The following is a 21,944-nucleotide window of genomic DNA, read 5'->3' as shown; positions in this document are numbered from 1 at the left end:
CATGCAGCCTCAGGAGGAGAAAACCGCTGGTCCACGTTCACACAGCAGTCTGTGACAGGCCCTAGATTTAGCCTGGTTCTGTCTGGCTCCCGTCCTGGAGCTCAACAACCACATACATCACCTGTCCTCACCACCCGACATCTCCTGCCAGGTTGCCTGCCACAGTCACCCCCCAGTACAGGGGACCCCCGCGCACTCAGAGCTACGTCATGCCTGTTTGACTAGAACTCATCTTCTAAGACTGCAGCAGGTGCAGTGAGGTGTCTGGATTCCAGCTCAGGTAGGGAAAAGAAGGAAGACAGAGCTCAGGTCAGAAGCAAGGATGCTCAGGCACAGACTCATCACCACGAAGTGTTTACATTCAAAGTCAAAAGGACTTTTTTTTTTCCCCTTGCAGCCTCAACATGCTCACTGCCCCGGGAAGATGCTTTCCTGGCTGGCGGCAACGGGGTCCTGGAAGACAGAGCCATGAGGAGACTGGAGGTGCCGCAGTGGCTCCATCTGTGGCGCACAGTAGGGCTTCCCAATCCCCTCACATGAGTCACCCCACCCCCCCCGCTGGCTGAACCCCTATTACCTGTTCCTGAGAGGATAAGATGCCTTTGACACAACAGAGCGATGCACAACGCACACAAATTCACTTTCTTCAAAACTTAAAACATAGTGAGGCAGATCAATCCACCCAGAGTCCACATTTTAAACAACATATGGGTTTCAACAGGAGATGGCCACACTTCACAAAACCACCAGAGAAATGTCACGTTTCAGTGGCTGAACATCTGCCTTCGGCTCAGGGCGTGACCCCGGGGTCCGGCTTCCAGTCCCGTATTGGGCTCCCCGCGGGGAGCCTGCTTCTCCTTCTGCCTGTGTCTCTGCCTGTCTCTCTCTGTGTATCTCATGAATAAATAAATAAATAATCTTAAAAAAAATAAAACTGAACAAGAGAAAGGAGATGATGGAAGCAGCAGCTGTGTTCCCTTGCACCCAAGCGAGCAGTTAGAGGTCACGAGTGTGAGGCCTTTGGCGGGAGAGGAGGCTGAAAAGACTGATAGCCAGCTCTGGGACACCTCTTAACCCTGAAGATGTGGCTGGGGAGAAGAGCCAGGAAGGGGACAGGGAGGCCTGAGGGCAGGATCTGTTCAGCTGCCACAGGGGTTGTGAAGCTGCCCTAGCCCCACAAGGACACTATAGCTTTACATTAGGGAGAAAATACTTTCTAGAATTGTTCTTATGGAAAATTGGTTACTCAGCAGTGACACAGAAAAATATATAACTCAGAATTGGAGCCTAAAAGCTAGAAAGGGTGCCTAAAATTAGGAAAATTGACCAACCACAGAAGAAAAATAAAGACTGCTACCGGGTGACTTCCCTGTTTTCAGATAATAGGAAAGTGGCAGGGCCCTAGAAGTCACTAAATTGCTAAACTTAGTGTGGGACCAAAGGCAGACAGCTAGGGGTTGGGGGAAATGTGGGGGAGACCTGCTTTGCTCCAGTGGACAGATGGCAATGTGCTGGGATGAAGAAGCTAAAGGCCAGGAAAGAGGAGTGGCTTCATGTTCTCCTCCTGCCCTAAAGAGACTCTTCAACTTTCCAGGTAGTTTTCAACTTCTGCAGCTGAAGACTTTTGCCTATTGGTGAGGGAAAATATTTGCAAGTCATATGTTTGAAAAGGGTTAATACCCAAAATATATAAAGAACTCATAGAACGGCAAACCAAACAAACAATCTGAATAAAAAACAGGCAGAGGATCTCTATAGATATTTTTCCCAAGAAGACATCCAGATGACCAACAGATGATGAAAAGATGCTCAACATCACTCATCATCAGGGAGATGCAACTCAAAACCACAATGAGCTATCATGTCACATCTGTCAGAACAGCTGCTATCAAAAGGGCAAGAAATAACAGATGTTGGCAAGGATGTGGAGAAAAGAGAACCCCTTGGCACTGCTGGTGGGCATTTCAACTGGTGCAGCCAGGAAGGAAAACAGTATGGAGGTTCTTCAAAAAATTGAAAACACAACTGTCATGTGATCTGGCAATTCCACTTGTGGGTCATCACTGAAGAAAATGAATATACCAACTCTAAAAGATATCTGCACCCCATGTTCACTGCAGCATCATTTACAATAGCCAAGATTTAAGAAAAACCTATGTGTCCTTTCATAGGTGAAAGGATAAAGAAGATCTGGTGTGTATACACACACACACACACACACACACACACCTACACAATGGAATATTATTCAACCATTAAAAAGAATGAAATCTCGCCATTTGGGCATTATGCTAAGTGAAATAAGTCAGACAGAAAGATAAATACTGTATAATCTCACTTATGTATGAAATCTAAAAAACCAACCAACCAACCAACAACAAACCAAGCTCACAGAAATAGAGAACACATTGGTGATTGTTTTAGGGGGAACCGGAGAGTGTACAAAATGGATTAAGGGGACCAAAAGCACAAACTTCCAGTTATAAATTAGTTATGAGGATCCAATGGACAGCATGACGACCATGGTTAATAACACTGTATTGTATATTTGAAAACTGCTAAGGGAGTAGATCTTAAAAGTTCTCACCACAAGGAAAAAAAGGAAAAAAAACTGTAACTATGTATGGTAAGAGATGTTGATTACACTTATTGTAGTGATCTGTGCCTGAAGGCCTCCTTTCTTCTTCTGGAAACGATCTTATCTCTGATCCTTTGTCAGAACAAGCGGAGACCACTGCCCTCCTCAATCCTAAAGGGTGGTGAGAGCACACAGTGAGAAGCTATAGGTGGTGGTAACTCTGGGAATTTGTGCTTTGAATCCAAGAATCAGGCCAGCCTAAATTTGTGTGTTTGGTGGTTGCAGGAGGATGGGAGAGGGGATCATGTTAGGCCTAAGTTTAGAGAGGTGGTTCCAGGCCTCAATCAGGCAGAAAAAAGAAGCAGAGTCATACCCTTTATGCTAAAACTGGTTTTAGTGAAGACTTGCATGCTTGGAGGAAGACTCAGGCTCGCTGAGCATTGCCTCTCTCTGAGCCCTCCCTGGAAGTTCTGCTCACCAGTTTTTTAGTTGGTAATTCTTCTTCAAGACCTTCAATTTTTTCCGCCTTATGATTTTGGAAAAGATCATTTCTTGGTCATGCATATGATCCATTTGCTGCTGCTGCCATAGATACTCAGGGGAGAGGACCTTGGAGGGTTTGTGGTAAAGCAGGTACTTGTTCAGGTGGCTCTCATCATGCCAAATGGCCTCGATGTGGTTGGCTTGGTCAACCATTATTGCTTCATGGCAGGCCTTGGTGAGCTTGTAAACCTCTGGCACTGACCCCCCGAATAAGGCCCCTATGTAATAAAAGTCCCCCTCATCTTTAGGAATATGGGCTTGTGACTGAGGCCGACGTTCATAGGGGAAGTCAGTCCGATTCAGCCCATAGTAGCCAGGATGAAGGGTGCCAAACAAGGAGGAGAGTATCTCCACACCCACGTGGTCACTGAACCTCATGTCCACATCTGAACACACAAGGTAATCCACCTCCTGGTGGAAGCGCTCCTGGCAAAAATTACTGATCATCTCCATGCGCTGCATGGAGATGTCCTGCCAGTGGTCATAATAGCTCTCGACCTCAAGGATGATGATCTGCCTTCCTTTTTGGATGTTAAGATAAGGAACATATTCAGGCTTGTCAGTGAAGATGTAGTAGATCACCCTGTGTCCCACCATGAAGTACATCTCTGCAGACTGCAGGAACTGCTTCAGGAAGATCATGTATGTTTTGATAGAAAATACAGTTAATCCAATGGTGGCATTCCGGAGTGAGAACTGCTCATTCAGGATGTCAGTATTGAAAGTCCCTTCCCAGATGATGGGAGCCAGCCAAGGGGTCACAACAAGGACATCTTTCCTAGCCGGTGTTAGCACCTGGGGCTGGCGATATAGCATCCTTGATAATTTCACACTTTGCAGGCCCCTGTGTTCTCTCACAGTCAGATTTACATCAGCCTGGGTGCTTTCTGGCTTCTGGCTTCTTGGGTACAGGTAACTCTTATAACTAAAGAAAATCATGATGAGCGCTATGAGAAGGAAGGTCACTCGAAGCGAGCAGCATTTCTGTGTCGCAGCCAGTATCTGCAGCAGCTGAGCCATGCCTGCATGACTAGAGGACACACCTCTCCTCTCTTCCAAGATGAGGGTCCTTGTCTCTCCCAACTGTCCTCCCTCAGTTGTCTCACTGAGGCAAAGTGCAGCTGATATCCCAACCCTAAAGTACCCACACTCACACCTCCTGCTCACCACTCCAGCAGCCCAGCCTACCTTGAGGCCTGGGCCTGGTGCAAGTGGGCTCTTGGGCACCGGGACATCTGGGATGCCCCGCGGAGAAAGACAGGATCCAAGGAGACCTTCAGAAAGTCAGATTTCGTCTGAGATGCTGTCTAAGAAACCAGGTGTCAGGATTTAAGTCAACAGAGAGCTAGAACTTAAGGACCAGTGTGTAGGAGACAAGCCAGAGCTCCTGAAACAGATTCAGGGAGCTGGCTCAAGGAAGATCACTAAACAGCTGAAGGCCAGAGATTATGATGAAAGCAGGGCAGGGCAGCAGTCACCAAAGCCTGATCACGGGGTCAGGATTTATGATATTTAACAGCTGTGAGCTAGCACTGAGTTTCCTGAAAAAAACAAAACAAAACAAAAAGTCCACAAAGTCAAGATCAGATTGTCTTCAAGATCATATCCATACAGTTAACAAGGGTCATCCTTCAGAGGCCTGACTTGGAAGCCATGGTGGATGCGAATGGAAGGTCTACAGATTGGAAATTGTTTTCCTTTATTCTCTTAATAATTACCTGAGATCGGGCAGCCCTGGTGGCTCAGCGGTTTAGAGCTGCCTTCAGCCCAGGGTGTGATCCTGGAGACCCTGGATCGAGTCCCACATCAGGCTCCCTGCATGGAGCCTGCTTCTCCCTCTGCCTGTGTCTCTGCCTCTCTCTCATGAATAAATAAATAAAATCTTAAAAAAAAATTACCTGAGATCTACTAGAATTTATTTACTTTAAGATTTTATTTTTTCATGAGAGAAACAGACCTGACCTGAGCCCTGAGCCACCCAGGTGTCCTGCATTTGCTTTTTATGTTACTAGCCTTACGCTGCTGTTAGGATTAGACTGCTAAGCATAATGGGCATTATCTTGTTCAATTCTTAGAAAGAGCTTGGGAGACATATGCTATGTTCTTAGCGTTGTACAGATGGAGAAAGAGCCTCAGAGAGGCAGGTGACTGACCCACGAGCACATGGCTGGCTCGTCAGTGCTGAAGCTGCCTTAGCAGCCAGACTTGAGAATATCCTGGTGTCTTTGAGGTCTCCCTTATTGGGTTCTTTTAAAAGTCAGATTCTTTGGTTTTTCACCTTAGGCTTCACATGCCAGCTGCCTCTCCAACAGAGGCCTCCAGACAGTGCCCTTTGTTGACTCTGGCCTTAACATATTGCCAATTTCATAATCTCCTCCCTCTGATATCCTGGGAGATTCCAAACATGTACCTTCCAGAAAATGAAGCATTGGACACAGACCTCTCCTGCCACACTGTGGAACCCACAGCAGGTTAAAAAAAAAAAAACAAAAAACGGTGGGGGCCCCCAGCAGATAAGGAGAACCTGCCACCTGTACCATGAAGGGAGCTGGTGCTGTTGTACTGCCCTAGGACACCTTGCTCCTGCTTTCATGCAGAAGTGGTGGCTGGAGAAGTGGGTTTCCCAGGGATTGGTTATAAAGTCTTCTCAGAACAGTGTCGAGTACATCAGGAGAGGGAGGAAGTGTGTTCTGAGTGTCTTCTAATGCAGGTCATCTTCTGTTTGTGGTCTGGATTGTGACATTGGCCCAGCTATGCATAGGAATGACAGTGTCCCACACCGTCCCTCACAACACCTACCTGCCACGGCGCTTCAGGGGGATCCAGCATAAGATTAGTGGCCCAGCACAAGTTTTGCTAACACCTTGGACCTGTTCATAAGTTCCCCTGTGGACACACCTCCTCAGAGCTTGCCTGTCTGGGTCCCACTAACATCAGAGAGACCAGGCTCAGCCCACAATGGGCAGTGTCACGGCACACCACCGCGGGGCCCTCCAGGACCTCTTCATAAAATCACTACTTTCAAGAGAAGACACAACTGACTTTCTTAACACACAGTAAATTTTATGTTGTGAATATTTTATTACAATAAATAGGATGATGACTGAAGCCTCAAGTGTCTCCCATACCTGAATGTTTACACAATCACAGAAAACTGATCCCTATGACCCAACATGAAAGCAAAAGTTTGCTTTTTATGCATGAGGGAGTATGTGGGGAAATGTTCTGAATAAGGATGGAGGCTTCCTGGGCATCCCCCGAGTGACCTCAAGAAGAATTCTCTTGAATAAGTTTATCCTTCTTTTATACTTTGGGAAAAAAAAAAAAAAAGACATCAAAGAGAATCTTCCAGCTAAGATAACAGCAAGTCCACATACTGTACTTGCCACTGCCAGTCTTCATCATGAGATTTGGCAGGAGTACTGTCCATAGTTGTGTACTGGATCTAGGATTTTTCTTTTGTGGGGGACAGATCTCAGTCCTGTGGCCTCTATAATGGGAGGCACCCAGAGTTTGTTCCGTATGTCTCTGTTTGGAGCCCAGGCCCTGAGCAAGTGGCTAGTGCATCCTTCTGCCTGGACTCCCAAGGAGTCCCATGGGCTGAAGTTAGAAGGGTACCATAGCAACACGTTGGCAGGAGGACAGTTTGGGAATTTACATGGCATAATCCCTAGATAAACCTAGAGGTCCCTAGAAAACCTCACTACTCAACCAAGTTTCCTTCTGAGGGATCAACAACCATGCCCTGTCCCTACCCTTCACCCTACTCTCTTCACTGGCCTTCTATTTTGTCACCTCTCCTTCCTTTTTAGGCAGCTGTACCTGGTTTGCTATAAGAAGTTCTGTTCTTGCCAAAGCAGACTCTGAGACAAAATTGTGAGGACAGGGTGTTCATTTGAGATGTGATTTCAGGGTGAACGAGTGAGAAATTGGGAGGGAGAAAAGCCATGGCTATGAACAACTAGGTCTCAAACCTACTGGGAACCCTGAGACAGCATGGAACTCACCAAAACTGACTCACTAGAGATCAAGGCGGTGTATATTTTTTAAAGGATTCCCTGTGTATATTAATCACCCCCACACTTTCAGAATGAGCCTGACAATGGCCCACCAAGCTCCCACTGTTGGAGAAAGCTACCAAGCAGTCAAAGAGAGATGCAAGTGTTTAAGGAGGCAATATGTCTGCCGGGGGGTGGGGCTCCACTACAGCTGCATGTGAACTCAGGTAGGCCCGGGGTGAAAATGGGGTGGGGCCCCATGATTATGGAGGAAATGATATGTCAGAAGCACATATGAAAAGACAAATTCAGGCTTTTACCTCCAAATCCTAAATTTGGATATCAAAGATGCAGGATATCCTATCATGATATTTTCTCCAACCCCAGATTAGACAAGGATTCTACAGTTTAGAGGAAGGGAGAGGGGAGAGCAACACTGAGAGTTTCCACTGGTGCCTAGTCGTCCTCAGGAAGTTCTGTGGAAGTTGAGCAACGGCCAGTATATTACCTATGTTGTGAGAACAAACTAACCTTCACTTATCTCTTCCTCATCTTTGGACAGGGCACCCATCGTCCCCGTACACCCATCTATAGGTCAGGGTACTCACCCAAGACCTTGCACCCATGCAGTTCATCTGAGTGGCTAGTACCTTTTCGGTAGCCCCGGGGATTGTAAGCCTCTGGAATGGGCGAGCAGTGGATTGTACCTCCTGGTTCATATGTACTTGAAGTGCAGATCCTCCGCCCACAACCTCCCTGTTCCACCTTCCTTCCCCTTAGCGTCCACAGAGGCAGGGATTCATACCCCTATTTTATTTTATTTTATTTATTTTATTTTATTTTATTTTATTTTATTTTTATTTTTATTTTATTTTATTTTATTTATTTTATTTTATTTTATTTTTTTATTTTAGAGAGAGAGAATGAGCAGTGGAGAGGGGCAGAGGGAGAGACAGAAGCAGACTCCCTGCTGAGCAGGGAGCCCATTGTGGGACTAAATCCCAGAAACCAGAGATCATGGCCTGAGCTGAAGGCAGTTGCTTAACCGAATAATCCCCCCAGGTGCCTCCATACCCCCTTTTTGAAGCAGTCTCTACCCATGATGTGGAGTGGAGCTGAGGGGTGAGGGCAGCCCTCAAGCCACATCTCATCCTGAGCAAAGAGCCTTCCCTTGCCACCTACAGAGCACACATCACAAGGAGATGAGCGACTACCAACATATTCAGCTCAGGGTACATCGCATAGGCTCCTTGCCACAAGGATTACAGAAACACCTGAGAAGGTCCCTATGGTGAACGCCTAGCAGGCTCTTTTGAGAGCTACCTGAGGGTAGCTCTCAGTGGGTTGTTACTGAGCGGGTTTGTTACTGTTACTATACTGTTACTGTAAGAGAGTGGTGGGGGTTAGGCATGGCTATGATATAGAGCCATCGGAGGAGTTCTAAAGCCCTGGAACCCTGGAACCCAGCTCTGTATATAAGACCTGCCTTGTAGTGACAGTATGTGGAGGCAGCTTGGTCCACCACTGCACAGTTGGGATTAGAGTAAACTGAGGCATAAGAAGCAATTTCTTGGTCCCAGCCAGGCTCAGCTGTAACCAAGAACCAAACCTTTGTTCTTTTTCTCCATAAGTTGCTTGGCAGGAGCCCCTCTGTACTAATTATTTTACTTTGCTCTCACGAAAGCCATGGAAATGGAGGTGTTGTTCCCATTCTTTAGATGTAAATCAGAGGCCCAGGGTACTATAATATGTTCACAGGCACAGGTGAGTTTGCCAAGCCAGTCTCTCCAGCAGATTCTGCTACTTGGGGGCCATGCAACATTCTTTAGATGTTCTTCATGCTCTCTCTGAGTCTCAGTTTCCTTACTTGTAAGACTATGAGGATTACTCCCATGTCTCAAGATCACTGGGAGGCTGAAATTTGGTAGATAATGCATGTGAACCTGCAGGTCCTGGTCCACAGAAGTGCTCAGACACTCTAGCTGTGTGACTGTCACCTTCCTCACCTTCTCCACCCCATAACAAGTTCAGCTGAGGAAGAACATCCTGAAGGCATTCACATCCAGCCCCAATCAGAAGTCACAGCCATGGTCCACGCAGCATCCCCCCACACTCTAGAGAGCCCAATCTCTAGCCCAAAGAATAAACACTTGCTGGTGAAAAGCTATGAATATTGGAATCCTCCAGTTAGACATCTGGACGTGGCAGGTTGCTGAGACTACTTAGACCAGGCGAATGGCTTCTGTAGGGCTCCTGGCAAGGATGGCTCTATTAACATAAAGGACTTGAGTACATTGTATCCTAAAAATAGGAGGCACCTGGCTGGCTCAGTCAGTAGAGCATATGATTCTTGATCTCAGATTTTAAGCTCCCCTGTTGGGTAGAGAGATTATTTAAAAATAAAAGCTTTAAAAGAGGGGTACCAAAAATAAAATAAAATAAAAAATAAAAGAGGGGTACCTGGGTGGCATAGTCGGTTAAGCATCTGACTCTTGGTTCCAGCTCAGGTCTGATCTCAGGGTTGTAGGATAGAGCCCTGCATAAAGTCCCGCATAAGGTTCCTCACTCAGTGTGGGGTCTACTAGAGTTTCTCTCTCCCTCTTCCTCTGCCCTTCCCCGTTGTCTCTCTGAAATAAATAAATAAATCTTTAAAAAAATCTTTAGGGCACCTGGGTGGCTCAGTCAGTTAAGTGTCTGCCTTCAGCTCAGGTCATGATCCCAATGTCCTGGAATCAAGCCCCACATTGGACTCCTTGCTCATCAGGGAGCCTGCTGCTCCCCCTGCTTGTGCCCATTTTGTCTCTGTCAAATAAATGAATAAAATCTTTAAAAAAATAATAAATTTAAAAAAATTTTAAAGATTTTATTTATTTATTCGTGAGAGACACACACGGAGGGGCGGGGGGGAGTAGGCCACAGGCACAGGCAGAGGGAAAAGCAGGCTCTATGCAGGGAGCCCAACATGGGACTGGATCCCAGGTTTCCAGGATCACACCCTGGGCTGAAGGTGGCACTAAACCACTGAGCCACCTGGGCTGCCCTAAAAATTTTTTTAAATCTTTGAAAGAAAAGGTCCTGACACATGATGAGGCCTCAAGGGGTAAGAAACAGCGAGTTGCACTGCTAACACTTATGGAAAGGGGTCTGACACCTTGTTTGGAGTGTGGCTTTTAGATCTGAGCAAGTTGAGGTGGATTCTTCTCAAGAGGGAAAATAACGGCTTTAGGGAGGCATGGGTAAAGGGTTGGGGGCACTGCTAGGATAAAGTTTGGATAATGGAACTGGCCAGGGGTAACAGTTTGAAGAGGATCCAGGTACTCGTGTTGTTGAGGCTAGAGTGAGGAAGGCCAGAGACCAAGGTAACACACTGGCCAGGTGGTACCCTGGAGACCACCAGGTGGTGGCAGCGGAGCCGAGCAGTCAGGGCCTGTCCAAGCAGTCAGAGGCCACACTGAATCTCTCTTCCTGGTCTTTTCCTACACCACTGTTGTTTGTCTGCCCCATTCCTCTACCTCTTCATTCTGTGAGGTTTTTTAACCTCCAAGATTCTCAGGCAAGTGCCAGTTGACCAGCACAGGGGTTCCTTCCACCACCACCCTGGGATACGCAAATTCCCCAGAGAGGCACCAGAGCCACAAACACAGCCAGATCCACAGACACATCGAGTGCGTACTCCTTATCTTCTGAGGTCATTTCCTCATCAAAGCAGTGCTTCAGTTTTCTTGCATTTGCAATGTAAGTGGGTTGTCTTGATACTTCTGCCACTGCATTAGCATTATTGACTAGGGGTGACAATCAAGATGACACAAATGTTCACAAACTGGGCCACGAAGGCAAGGTGTCAAAGTCTTGAGACACTCATCAAAACCCACTTATTCCCTCCTCCTAACACACTCATAGCCACCCTGAGGTTTCAGAAAGCCTGGAAAAACCATGTAAAAAAGAAGAAAAGAAAAGAAAGAAAAGAAAAGAAAAAGAAAAGAAAAGAAAAGAAAAAAAAGAAAAGAAAGAAAAAGAGTAAAGAAAAGAAAAACCATGTCTCTACCACCTACTTCTGTGGGAGGGGAGAAACAAGGTGTCACAGAGCAACACAAGACCACCAGCCAGCTTCAGAGTGCAGATGGCAGATGCTCCCCATACACCACAGGGCTCTTTTCTAACAACTGTTAGTCCCACAGTGGGCCAGGAGAAGTCTGTGCCAGAGGTTTTATTTTCCCAAGAGACATATACTTGGAACCGCCTAGGACTGCAGAGGGAGATATATGTGTTGGCAATATGGTGAATCGAAAATGGCAATGGGCCAGGTTCCCTGCTCCATCTTGAGGGCGCTGCCTAGGGTCAACAGATATGGCAACCTGACTGGGAAAAGAGCCCAGAAAAAGGAAACCACACAGGACTTACAGGCAAGGCAGAGGATCAGACTCCAATCCTGGAGTCTGGCTGCTTAGTTGGCTTCAACACTTAGTCAGTTAAGCCATGTCGTTGTGGACTGGTCACCCATCTCTCCCCATGCACCCAATGGGGAGCATGTTTCCCCCATTCAGACCATGAGGATAGTGCAGTACCCATCCCCCAGCCCTGTTTTCAGGAGTCAGCAATATAATGCACAAGTTTAGCAACCTAACCCTAACCACAGTGTAAGCCCTAGTATCTGCAAAGTAAGTACGCAGTGGAATTTTAAGTGACTATAAGAGGAATAAAGGAAAACAATCATTGATCTGTAAGATCTCTCTCTTGCAGCACTGTTACCAAATCAGGCCTTCTGAATGATGGCCCACATCACCTGTCTTGGATGTGACCTTGAAGACATTCTGTTCTCAACTTTATTGACTTTCAGGAAATTTAGTTTTTTTTTGTAAAGGTCTGACAGCCAGTAAATGTCAAGAGAAGACTGAAGCACAAGCCCTCTAACCCCCTATTCAGGCCCTGCCCTGCTTTCATCACAATCTCTGTCCTTGACCTGCTCAGTGATCATCATGAGCCAGTTCCCAGAGCCTATTTGAGGAGTCCAGACTTCTCTCCTACATGCTGGCCCAGAAGTTCTAGTGGCCCACTGACTGAGTCTGGCTACCTGGTTCTTCGGATACAACCTCAAATCAGAACTGAACTCAAGAATCTTCTTCCAGTCTGGGAATCTTACTCAGCTCAGTGACCCTGGACACCCAGTTTCCAGGTGCGCCTTGCACAGAGGTAGGACCTCAGGAGAAAAGAGGGCGTGAGTACCTTATAATCAATGTGCTCTGTATCACTCTGCCCAGAAGCTTCTGTGAGTCGAACCTCGAGCAGGTACGGGCCCTTAACAGCACCTTAGGAGATCAAGGCTGTAAGAGTTGGAAGTGGAACCATGGCTCAGCAGGTGAGGACATTCTCAGAGAACTCAAAATGTAACTTGCTTCATCAAGTGAACTTCCCTCTTTCAGTAGCTCTTGTCTTGGCCTTCTTTTACTATTGCTACCTGAATCCAAGAAACCAGATGCTAGGAAGCATCTCACCTGGGACAAGCAAGGCTGTTAGCAAAATCTATGGCCAGCAAAGTAGAAAATTATCAAGGATGGTGTATCGCCAGCCCCAGGTGCTAACACCCGCTAGGAAAGATGTCCTTGTTGTGACCCCTTGGCTGGCTCCCATCATCTGGGAGGGGACTTTCAATACTGACATCCTGAATGAGCAGTTCTCACTCCAGAATGCCACCGTTGGATTAACTGTGTTTCTCACTGAACAAGAGACATTCTACCTGAATGTGTTCCTGCAGTCTGCAGAGATGTACTTCATGGTGGGACACAGGGTGAACTACTACATCTTCACTGACAAGCCTGAATATGTTCCTTATCTTAACATCCAAAAAGGAAGGCAGATCATCATCCTTGAGGTCGAGAGCTATTATGACCACTGGCAGGACATCTCCATGCAGCGCATGGAGATGATCAGCAACTTTTCCCAGCAGCGCTTCCACCAGGAGGTGGATTACCTTGTGTGTGCAGATGTGCACATGAGGTTCAGTGACCACGTGGGCGTGGAGATCCTCTCCTCCTTGTTTGGCACCCTCCATCTTCGCTACTATAGGCTAAATCGGACTGACTTCCCCTATGAACGTCGGCCTCAGTCACAAGCCCATATTCCTGAAGATGAGGGGGACTTTTATTATGCAGGGGCCTTATTCGGGGGGTCAGTGCCAGAGGTTTACAAGCTCACCAAGGCCTGCCACGAAGCAATGATGGTCGACCAAGCCAACCACATCGAGGCCATTTGGCATGATGAGAGCCACCTGAATAAGTACCTGCTTTACCACAAACCCTCCAAGGTCCTCTCCCCTGAGTACATGTGTAATAACACACTGAAGAAAATCTGGGATCATCAGGGAGTAGACTTTTCTTCTAACATAAAGCGGATTAGACTTGTGACTACAGAATAATCACCAGAACATAGGGACTTATCAAAGGAAGCTTCTAGAAAGAATAGAGACGTGATGGTGAGGCAGCCCTAGTCTTCCTCCTGGCATGAAATTAAAATCAGTTTTACAAGAGAAGGTATAACCTCCCTTTCTTTTCCTGTGCTCCTAACACCTTTCAGGATGGAGGAGGTGGGTGGTTTCAACCTCTCCTGACATACCAGAGATCAGAGATAAGATCTTTTCCAGAAAAGGAAAGAGGTTCGGGAACACAAAGTCTCCTGCCTCCTGTGGCACTAATTCACATGAAGGCCTGCTCTGGTCCTAGGCCAAGCAGATCCACCCAAGTCATCTGTTCAGTTTCCTTGTTAAAGTTAAAAGAAGGTGACACCAAAAAAGACGTTCTTTCCTGGTACCTGTCTTCTTGTCTATCCCAAAACATTGCCAGCTGTCCAGTGAGAGACCAACGGTGCCTCCACCTCCCCATCCCTCACTGCTTCTGTGTCAGTTTCAACTTAGTAGCAATTTGTCAGCCTCACATCAGTTGAAAAAAACTTGTAGATGATAATAGGAAGTTAGTAATTGTCTTGAGAACCCGCTCTTTTCACTTAACAATGATATTGGTGCCATTCAATGAAGCCCTTCATGTGTCCTGACATCTGGCATCTTCTTGGTCCTGTATTCCTTTCATCCACAAGAGAGGCCAAGTTGCACAGCAGGAAACTTTATTTCTCTTCCGTAGTCAGCAAAGTTTACTAATTGTGGGGCCGTTTCCAAATTTAAAGGTTCTGATGCTAAGTTGTATGTTTTTCATACACGTATACATGTCAACACTGATCAACCTAATCTTACTTAAGAATGATTCAGGAGGGCAGCCCGGGTGGCTCATCGGTTTAGTGCCACCTTCAGCCCAGGGCCTGATCCTGGAGACCCGGGATCGAGTTCGTCAGGCTCGCTGCATGGAGTCTGCTTCTCCCTCTGCCTGTGTCTCTGCCTCCCTCTCTCTCTCTGTCTCTCATGAATAAATAAATTAAAAATCTTTTTAAAAAAAGAGAATAATTCAGGAAAAATGGTTTCTGTCCAGTGCAAGGTGAAAATATTCCCATAGGATCTCAGAAACCTGATTGCCAGCTGTGGCTGCAGAGCAGGTCTTGCAGGCCGGGTCTTCACTTCCTGGCCCACGGTCTCCCCTGTACTCCCCGACTGAGCTGGCCTTCCAATTTTTTTAGACCTCTGTCCAGCCAGAAACCTCATGGGGGCACCTTCTATCTAGCTGAAAATGAAATACAGTCTAATTTCTGGTTTCCTATGTTTTTGTTTTAATATTTTTTTTTTTAAGATTTTATTGATTTATTCATGAGAGACACACAGACAGAGAGAGAGAGAGAGAGAGGCAGAGACACAGGCAGAGGGAGAAGCAGGCTCCATGCAGGGAGCTTGACGTGGGACTCGATCCCAGGTCTCCAGGATCAGGCCTCGGGCTGAACAAGGCGCTAAACTGCTGAGCCACCCGGGCTGCCCTTTAATAAACTTTTTAAAGCAGTTCTTGGTTTATGGAAAAATTGATAGAAAGTACATGGAGGGGGGAGCCTTGGTGGCTCATTGGTTAAGCATCTACCTTCGGTTCAAATCACAAACTCAGGATCCTAGTCCCTGCATCAGGCTCCCTGCTCAAAGAGGAGTCTGCTTCTTCCTCTCCTTCTGTCCCTCCCCCCACTCATATTCCACACTCTCTTTCAGATAAATAAAATCTTTAAAAAAAAAAAAGTACATGGAGTTTCCACAGCCAACCCCCCCTTCTTTCCACTTTTCCTCTCCACACCATTTCCCTTATAATTAAGCTCTTCTATTAGCATGGTATATTTGCTATAATTGTGCAGCTAATACTGATACATTATGATTCACTGAATTCCACAATTTACACTCGGTTTTATTCTGTCATGTATATTCCATAGCTTTTGACAAAAGTACAACATGTATTCGCCATTACAGTATCATTTAGGACCTGCCCTAAAAATCCTCTGTGCTCCACCGATCCATCCCTCTCTTTTCACAGCAAACAGTCATCTTTTTTCCTGCCTCCATCGTTTTGCCTTTCTAGAATGTCATGTGGAACCATATAGTATGTAGCTTTTTTTTTTTTTTTTGTATGTAGCCTTTTTAGATCGGCCTCCTTCACTTAACAATATCCATTTAAGGTTTCTTCATGTGTTTTAATAGGTTGGTAGCTTATTTCTTTTTATCACTGAATAACATTCCATAATATAAATGTGCCAGTTTGTTTTTCCACTGATCTATTGAAGGGCATCTTTGTTGCTTCCAGGTTCTGGCAATTATGAATAACACTGTAAATATTCGTGGGAAGCACTGTATGTGGACATACATGTTTTCAACGGATAAATATCAAGTGGCACAACTGCTGGATCATACGGTAAGAGTGGATTCAGTTTTGTAAGAAACCGCCAAGTGGTCTTCAAAGTGCCTGTCCTGTTTTGCATTCCCAATGACGATGCATGATTGCGCTCCGCACACTTCCATCATTTGGTGCCTCTGTTTTGGATATCGGCCATTCTAATTGCTGTGTAGTGGTGTTTCATTGTTGTTTTAATTTGCAATTTCCTAATAATACATGAAGTTGATTCTTTCATATGCTTATTTGCCCTCCGTATATCTTCTCTGGGAACATGTCTGTACTGATATTTTATACCCTTTTTAACTGAATTTTTGTTTTCTTATTGTTAGGTTTTAAGAGTTTTCTGTATTTTCAATACCAGTCCTTTATCACATATGTGCTTTGCAAAGATTTTCTCCTGGTGCATGGCTTGTCTTCTCATTTTTTTAACACTGTGTTTTTCAAAGGATAAGTTTTTAATTTGAGTAAGGTTCAAATTATTTTTTCTTTCACACACTGTGCTTTTGGTGCATTGCCCTCCCCAGCGCCCCTGTCATGACCATCTCTTCCACCCCAGCCCAAGGCCATGGGACCCTCAGTTCTCCCTCTCTCCACTGAGTGCATTGCTCCATGGACCACATTGCCCTCCTGTCCCCAGGCCCCACCCCTACCCCCGTGGCCACCTCCTCCACCCCAGCCCACATCCAGGTATGTTCCTGGCCTCTAAATGCCACTCTGTACTGGGCATCTAGAGAGTGCTTGGCAAATACAATCAGGATCCCTCCTGCCCTGGACCTGGCGTGGCCCACAAGCCAGGGGAAGCCCCTAGCCCTGCTTCAAAGGCCTCTCCACCACGCCCTTTCCTGCTTCGGCCTCAGCCACCTGGAAGCACATGCAGGGCTCAGATACCTTAAGCCTCTCCTGCTGTGTGCTGTACACACTGTCCCCTCAGCACACTTACCCTTCCTCTTTCCAGCCAAGCCTCGCCCAACACTCCTCCCCACTGGCCCTGGCCTTCAGTGACCCTCCTGTCTGCTCCTGAGTTTATCTACCAGCCTGTGTAAGGCTCTCCAGGCCCCACAAGGTCACCACAGAAGCCTGGCCAGCCCTTAGAGGGCTGAGGAGGCACCAGCCTTGGCCTCCCTGTCATCTCACTCCCATTACTGTTGTGCTTCCACGTCCATCCCATGTCTACTCCCCTGTGCCAGGCTCGGCCCCCTTCTAGCCCCACCTCTCTCCCACACCCACCTCCTCCCCCACAGCCACACTCCCCGTCATCTGTCCTTGGGATGCTCATCAACCCCATTCGGGTGCCCAAGACACAGGCCCAGTCCTCTAGCCAGGTCCTCCCCTTTTCTGCCCCTTAGCCACCATGATCTGAACATATCTCCTCCTAATGTGACTCACAGCTTGACCCTGGTCCCCACACAGGCCATCACCTTGTGGTGTTTTGAGCTTGAACCCCACATTCAAATCCACAATGTGTGCATCATGCTCTACTTGGAAGTCTCTGGAACTCCTGACACTCCCTCTGAGATTTACTCCCACATGTGACTCTTCCATCTCAGTTGATGGCATCGCTTACCTTCCAGCTGCAAAAGCCAAAACTCTTGGAGTGATCCCTGTCTCTTCTTTCCTTCACCCTCTGTGTAAGAAAGCAGTCCGGCCTGCTTTACAAACAAATCCAGAAGCCCTAAGTTTTTCCCACCTCCACAACCAACAGCCTGATCCAGTAAGTCTTGGACTCTTCAGTACTCTCCTCTCTACTCTGTTCCCCAGTCTGCAGCCAGAGGAAGTCTGTTAAGACCTGATTCAGATGACCTCCCTCCTCTACTCTGGATGTTCCAACATTCCGAACATCCTCAGAACACAGGCACAGTGCGTTTCTTAGACTACCATTCTAGGCCTGACCCTGCGTTTCTGCTCCCTGTCCCACCAGGCATAATGGGAAACATGCAGTTCTCTGAAACCTGCCAACTCAGTTTCACCTGCAAGTATCTGCAAATGCTGATCTCTGTGCCTTCAACACAGCATTCTATTGGTTGTCAGAAATGAAAACCCCCTCATACAACCCCTGCTGTCGGTTCAGGACCCTGAGCCTTGAGGAATCCAGGGGCCCAAGTCCCAACGGACATGGGGGTGGCAGGTGCAGCATTCTGGGACACCACAATCCCAGAGACTGTATGGGTGAAGATGGGTTGGGAAAGGGCCTGAGATACCCTCCACTTACCTGCCCATGGTCCATAAACATTCCTGCAGCCATGGGTCCCTGTAAGAATAGGACTGTAAATGATAGTACCCGTGGTACAGTCTCAAGGGCTCATCCAAACTTTTATCACTGCCCCAAGGGAAGGTGACCTCCATTTGAATGTCTAATAAATGAGCCTCGGTCATTAGTTCGACCTCATTAGCTGTGTCATTTTTGGACAATTCAACCTCTCTGTGCTTCTGTGTCTTCTTCTGCAAAATGGGGATAGTAAGGGAACCAACCTCCCAGGGTGGTGTTGGAAATCAGACACATTAGTACATGTTAAGTGCTGAGTATATGCTATCCACAAAATTAAGGCTTTTGTCAGTGTTCTCCGTCCAAATTAAGTGATGGACTTTTAAATTCTGAACGTATTCCAGCTACCTTTATGCATTTAAAAATACATTTAAGACTTCTGATTTTAGCGTATTAGTATATTGCTTAGTTGCATATTAAGGGGTAAACCAAGTATTAAGTGCTTTCAAAGTTCACCTTGTTAAATTCCTACACTTAAAATTTTAATTGACTACCTATCAGAACACATTTAGGGGAATAATTGCTTAATTTTACAACAAATGCTGTTTTTTAAGCTCATTAAGTTAAAAATAGGGGGTATGGAGGATAGGCCTTGGCAGGTGGGTAGAGGCTAGTCCTCCATCCTTAAAATAATCCTCTTTCCTTAAAGTTTACCTTGTACTGTATCATTTCTACCTCCTTGCCAAGACAGGCTTAACATTTCCTCACCCTGGCTAAACTTTATTCAGGTTTCTTCCTGACTACAGGTCCCAAACCTCCCTTTTCTTAGAGCATTTACTTTAGGAAACTCACAACTGTAAATTCTTTCTCTGTCCCTTGAAATATATGTAGATCTTCTCCGAGCCCAATTAAAAACCCAGGAAAGGACTTTCTCAAAGAGGTGGGAATCATCTCTTTGAAATGTAAACACTGAGAGACACAGCCCCCCATCTCTCACAGTCTCTGTTGGAGAGTGGGAGCCTAACTTCAGTAGATACCAATTAGAAAACACCTACGTCGATTTAATCACAGAAGAAAAGATTTGCAACCTCAGGAGTAACTCTAGATGCTCCATAGATTCCACTGATCAACTTCCCCACCTGGTGTCCTCCGGGACTTTTCCACTGGCTCCCTCCAGCCCTTAAAAAGCCTCCTGTCAAAAAAATAAAAATAAAAATAAAAAAATAAAAAAAATAAAAATTAAAAAAAGCCTCCTGTCTTTAGTTTCAGTGGGGTTGAGTTGAGCCCCTGTCCTATTGCAATGGCCTGGAATGGTCTTCCTTGCTTGTTTTAATTTTGTCCAGCGGCCGTTTTACTTTGATGGCCCTCTGGCTACTGCTCTGGTCTAGCCTCATGCTAAGGCTCCCAGGTTCTGTGCAGGGAGCTTTCTTGAACTTTCCCACTTCCACCCCCATCACCTACCCACCCCAAGTCTGTTCTACACCGAGGCGTCTTTAGGAACCTTTGAAAATCCTACCTCACATCAAGTGTCTCAGTTCTCTCAATTCTCCATGGCTACCATCACCCTGGCAATGAAGGCCTAACTGCCCAGGCGGCGGCACGGCTCCCAGTCTGTTTCCGTGTATGGAGCCAGGGCCCAGGTTTCCCGAACACTCCACTCAATCGCACTTCGAAGCCTCTGCAGAGGATAGTCACCCGACGGTTAAAAACGGGCACCCCTGACGGCCAGGAAGGCACCACAGGCCTAAAGAGGAGCCCAGCCTGAAAGCTAAGTGTGCAGGGACACCTCCTTGGCGTCTCTAGGATTCAGAGGCAGGCGTTCCCAGGGGGGTGGACACCCAGAACACAGGGTCCATCGGGGCAAACACGACGGCACGGCCCATCGGTGAGGCAAAGCCGGAAGTCGCCAGGAACCAGGCCAGAGAGCTGCGGGCTCAGCCAAACTCATGGGGTCGCCCCAAGCAGCACTGTCACAAGTCCCAGAACTGCCTCCGTCAGCGGGGATGTGGAGGCCGAGAGAATTAAGGCCATTCCACTTTAAGTCCACTTAAGTTCAGCGTTAGCACAAATCCAGCCATCCCAGGCCCCTGGGAATAAGAGCTGAAATTACATTACTTCAGTTACAGGAAGAAAACAGCTTACAGCTTAAGGTCCTAGAAAGCCCCACATTAGAATAAGAGCAGAGCCCAGGCCAAGGGCAGGAAGCCCCATATTAGAATGAGAACAGAGCTCAATGCCCTTGAAGCCCCATATCAGAATGTACACGGAACTTGAGAAATTCCTCCAGCCCTTCTGGAGGTCCCCTAGACCAGCCCTTAAAACCCAGTTGGAACCCACCTCGGGGTCCAAGTCCCTGCTCCGCTGTGTCGGGTGTACTTGGACCCGAGCTCGAGCTTGCTAATAAACCCTCGTGTGTTTGCATCAGTGTCGGCTCCTTGGTGGTTTCTCGGATGCGCAATCTTGGGCACAACAGGGACACATCTACTTTCGTGCCTCCCGCTCACTTTCCCTGAGTTCCACCAACTATACCTAAGGATTAGATCAGGTGCCAGGCTCAAGGGCAACAAACATGACCTCCACCAGGAGAAGCCGGAAGTCCCGCCTGCCTGCTTCCGCCTCCTCGCAAAGGCGTCTCTCCAGGGCCTTCACCGGCCCAGGGCTGCAGATACACCGCGCAGGGGCACCTGGGTAATGTAGTCCCCACAGGTCACGAGACCAGAGTTGCACCCACTGCAGGCAAGCAGATACAGGCTAAGGAAGGGCTTCGTACTGAGAAATGGTGCTCTGAAGGTCTGAGAACTGGAGGGAATCTCATTCCCCTTAAAGAGACGCCCTCAGGTGTCCTTATAGTGTAGTATGCATCACAAATATTTAGAGACCTTATTTCAGATGACCTCCAAAGCTGCAAAATACTGCAATATCAGTCTGATAACGATGTGTTCCCTATCAGCAGGGAACTAATGGGTGTTATCTGGATTCTTCCCAAATATCTCTAGACTGAAGTTTTAGACCTCAATTTGTTCAAAGATGAGAAAGAAAAACACGCCAGATAAGGCCACCACGGGGGTTTCGCGGAAGAGATGTTAGGTGGATGTTGTGCTGGGCCACCATTCAAATAGAACAACTCCCAATCTGTTCAAATCTAGGAGCAAACTGTTTTATCCTGACAATATTTCTTAAAAAAAAATTTTTTTTAAAGATTTTTATTTATTTATTCATGAGAGACACAGAGAGGCAGAGACATTGGCAGAGGGACAAGCAAGCCCCCTGCTAGGAGCCTGATGCAGGACTCCATCACCCATCCTGAGATCATGCCAAAGAGACAAAGGCAGATGCTCAACCACTGAGCCATCCAAGTGTCCCTTGATACTTTTTAATCCATATGATTAAATATGTTAAAACAAAACCGAAGTAGTAAAAGCATATTATCCTCAGGAACTATTTTATTTTATTTTTTTTATTTTTATTTATTTATGATAGTCACAGAGAGAGAGAGAGAGAGAGGCAGAGACATAGGCAGAGGGAGAAGCAGGCTCCATGCACCGGGAGCCTGAAGTGGGAATCGATTCCGGGTCTCCAGGATGGCGCCCTGGGCCAAAGGCAGGCGCTAAACCACTGCGCCACCCAGGGATCCCAGGAACTATTTTAATAGGGACACTAGACTTCAGTTTTGATTGTACTGGGCTCAGTTCTGAATACAAGGTGAGGATTTAGGGCTGCCACATAATGATTTACAAGAAACATATGTGAATGATCAAATATATATTTCTTAGTTATATTTAGTTCTCATCCACATTTCCTGAAAACTCTTAGGCGCCCTG

The 21,944-nt window shown here is 46.7% G+C and overlaps 1 protein-coding gene and 1 pseudogene across 22 annotated transcripts; one reads left to right on the top strand and one right to left on the bottom strand.

Moving 5' to 3' along the window:
* Nucleotides 1-2,285: 2,285 nt before the first annotated feature.
* Nucleotides 2,286-20,735, bottom strand: LOC144287917 (histo-blood group ABO system transferase-like). Of its 21 annotated transcripts, XM_077855483.1 has the most exons (7): nt 20,461-20,721; nt 19,640-19,801; nt 19,179-19,315; nt 18,130-18,168; nt 17,485-17,566; nt 4,310-4,662; nt 2,954-4,046 (listed from the first exon to the last, which is right to left on the bottom strand). In XM_077855483.1, the coding sequence occupies exons 6-7, from the start codon at nt 4,354-4,356 to the stop codon at nt 3,053-3,055; spliced, it is 1,041 nt and encodes a 346-aa protein (XP_077711609.1). In that variant the 5' UTR covers nt 4,357-4,662; nt 17,485-17,566; nt 18,130-18,168; nt 19,179-19,315; nt 19,640-19,801; nt 20,461-20,721; the 3' UTR covers nt 2,954-3,052. The 21 variants fall into 21 exon arrangements, 17 of the variants coding, with proteins under 17 accessions (XP_077711609.1, XP_077711551.1, XP_077711544.1 ...); XR_013355908.1 differs by lacking the exons at nt 2,954-4,046; nt 4,310-4,662 and adding an exon at nt 2,286-2,749 and having other exon boundaries at nt 17,485-17,569; nt 20,461-20,735; XR_013355909.1 differs by lacking the exons at nt 2,954-4,046; nt 4,310-4,662 and adding an exon at nt 2,287-2,749 and having other exon boundaries at nt 20,461-20,735.
* Nucleotides 12,094-18,306, top strand: LOC144287982 (histo-blood group ABO system transferase pseudogene; annotated as a pseudogene). Its single transcript, XR_013355914.1, has 3 exons — nt 12,094-13,646; nt 15,831-15,938; nt 17,331-18,306. The product of XR_013355914.1 is annotated as a histo-blood group ABO system transferase pseudogene (transcript).
* Nucleotides 20,736-21,944: the final 1,209 nt, after the last annotated feature.

This window comes from Canis aureus, chromosome 1 (assembly GCF_053574225.1).
Source record: "Canis aureus isolate CA01 chromosome 1, VMU_Caureus_v.1.0, whole genome shotgun sequence".
NCBI lineage: Eukaryota > Metazoa > Chordata > Mammalia > Carnivora > Canidae > Canis > Canis aureus.
Note: the sequence above shows the minus strand (reverse complement) of the source record. Positions and strands in the feature narration are given on the sequence as shown.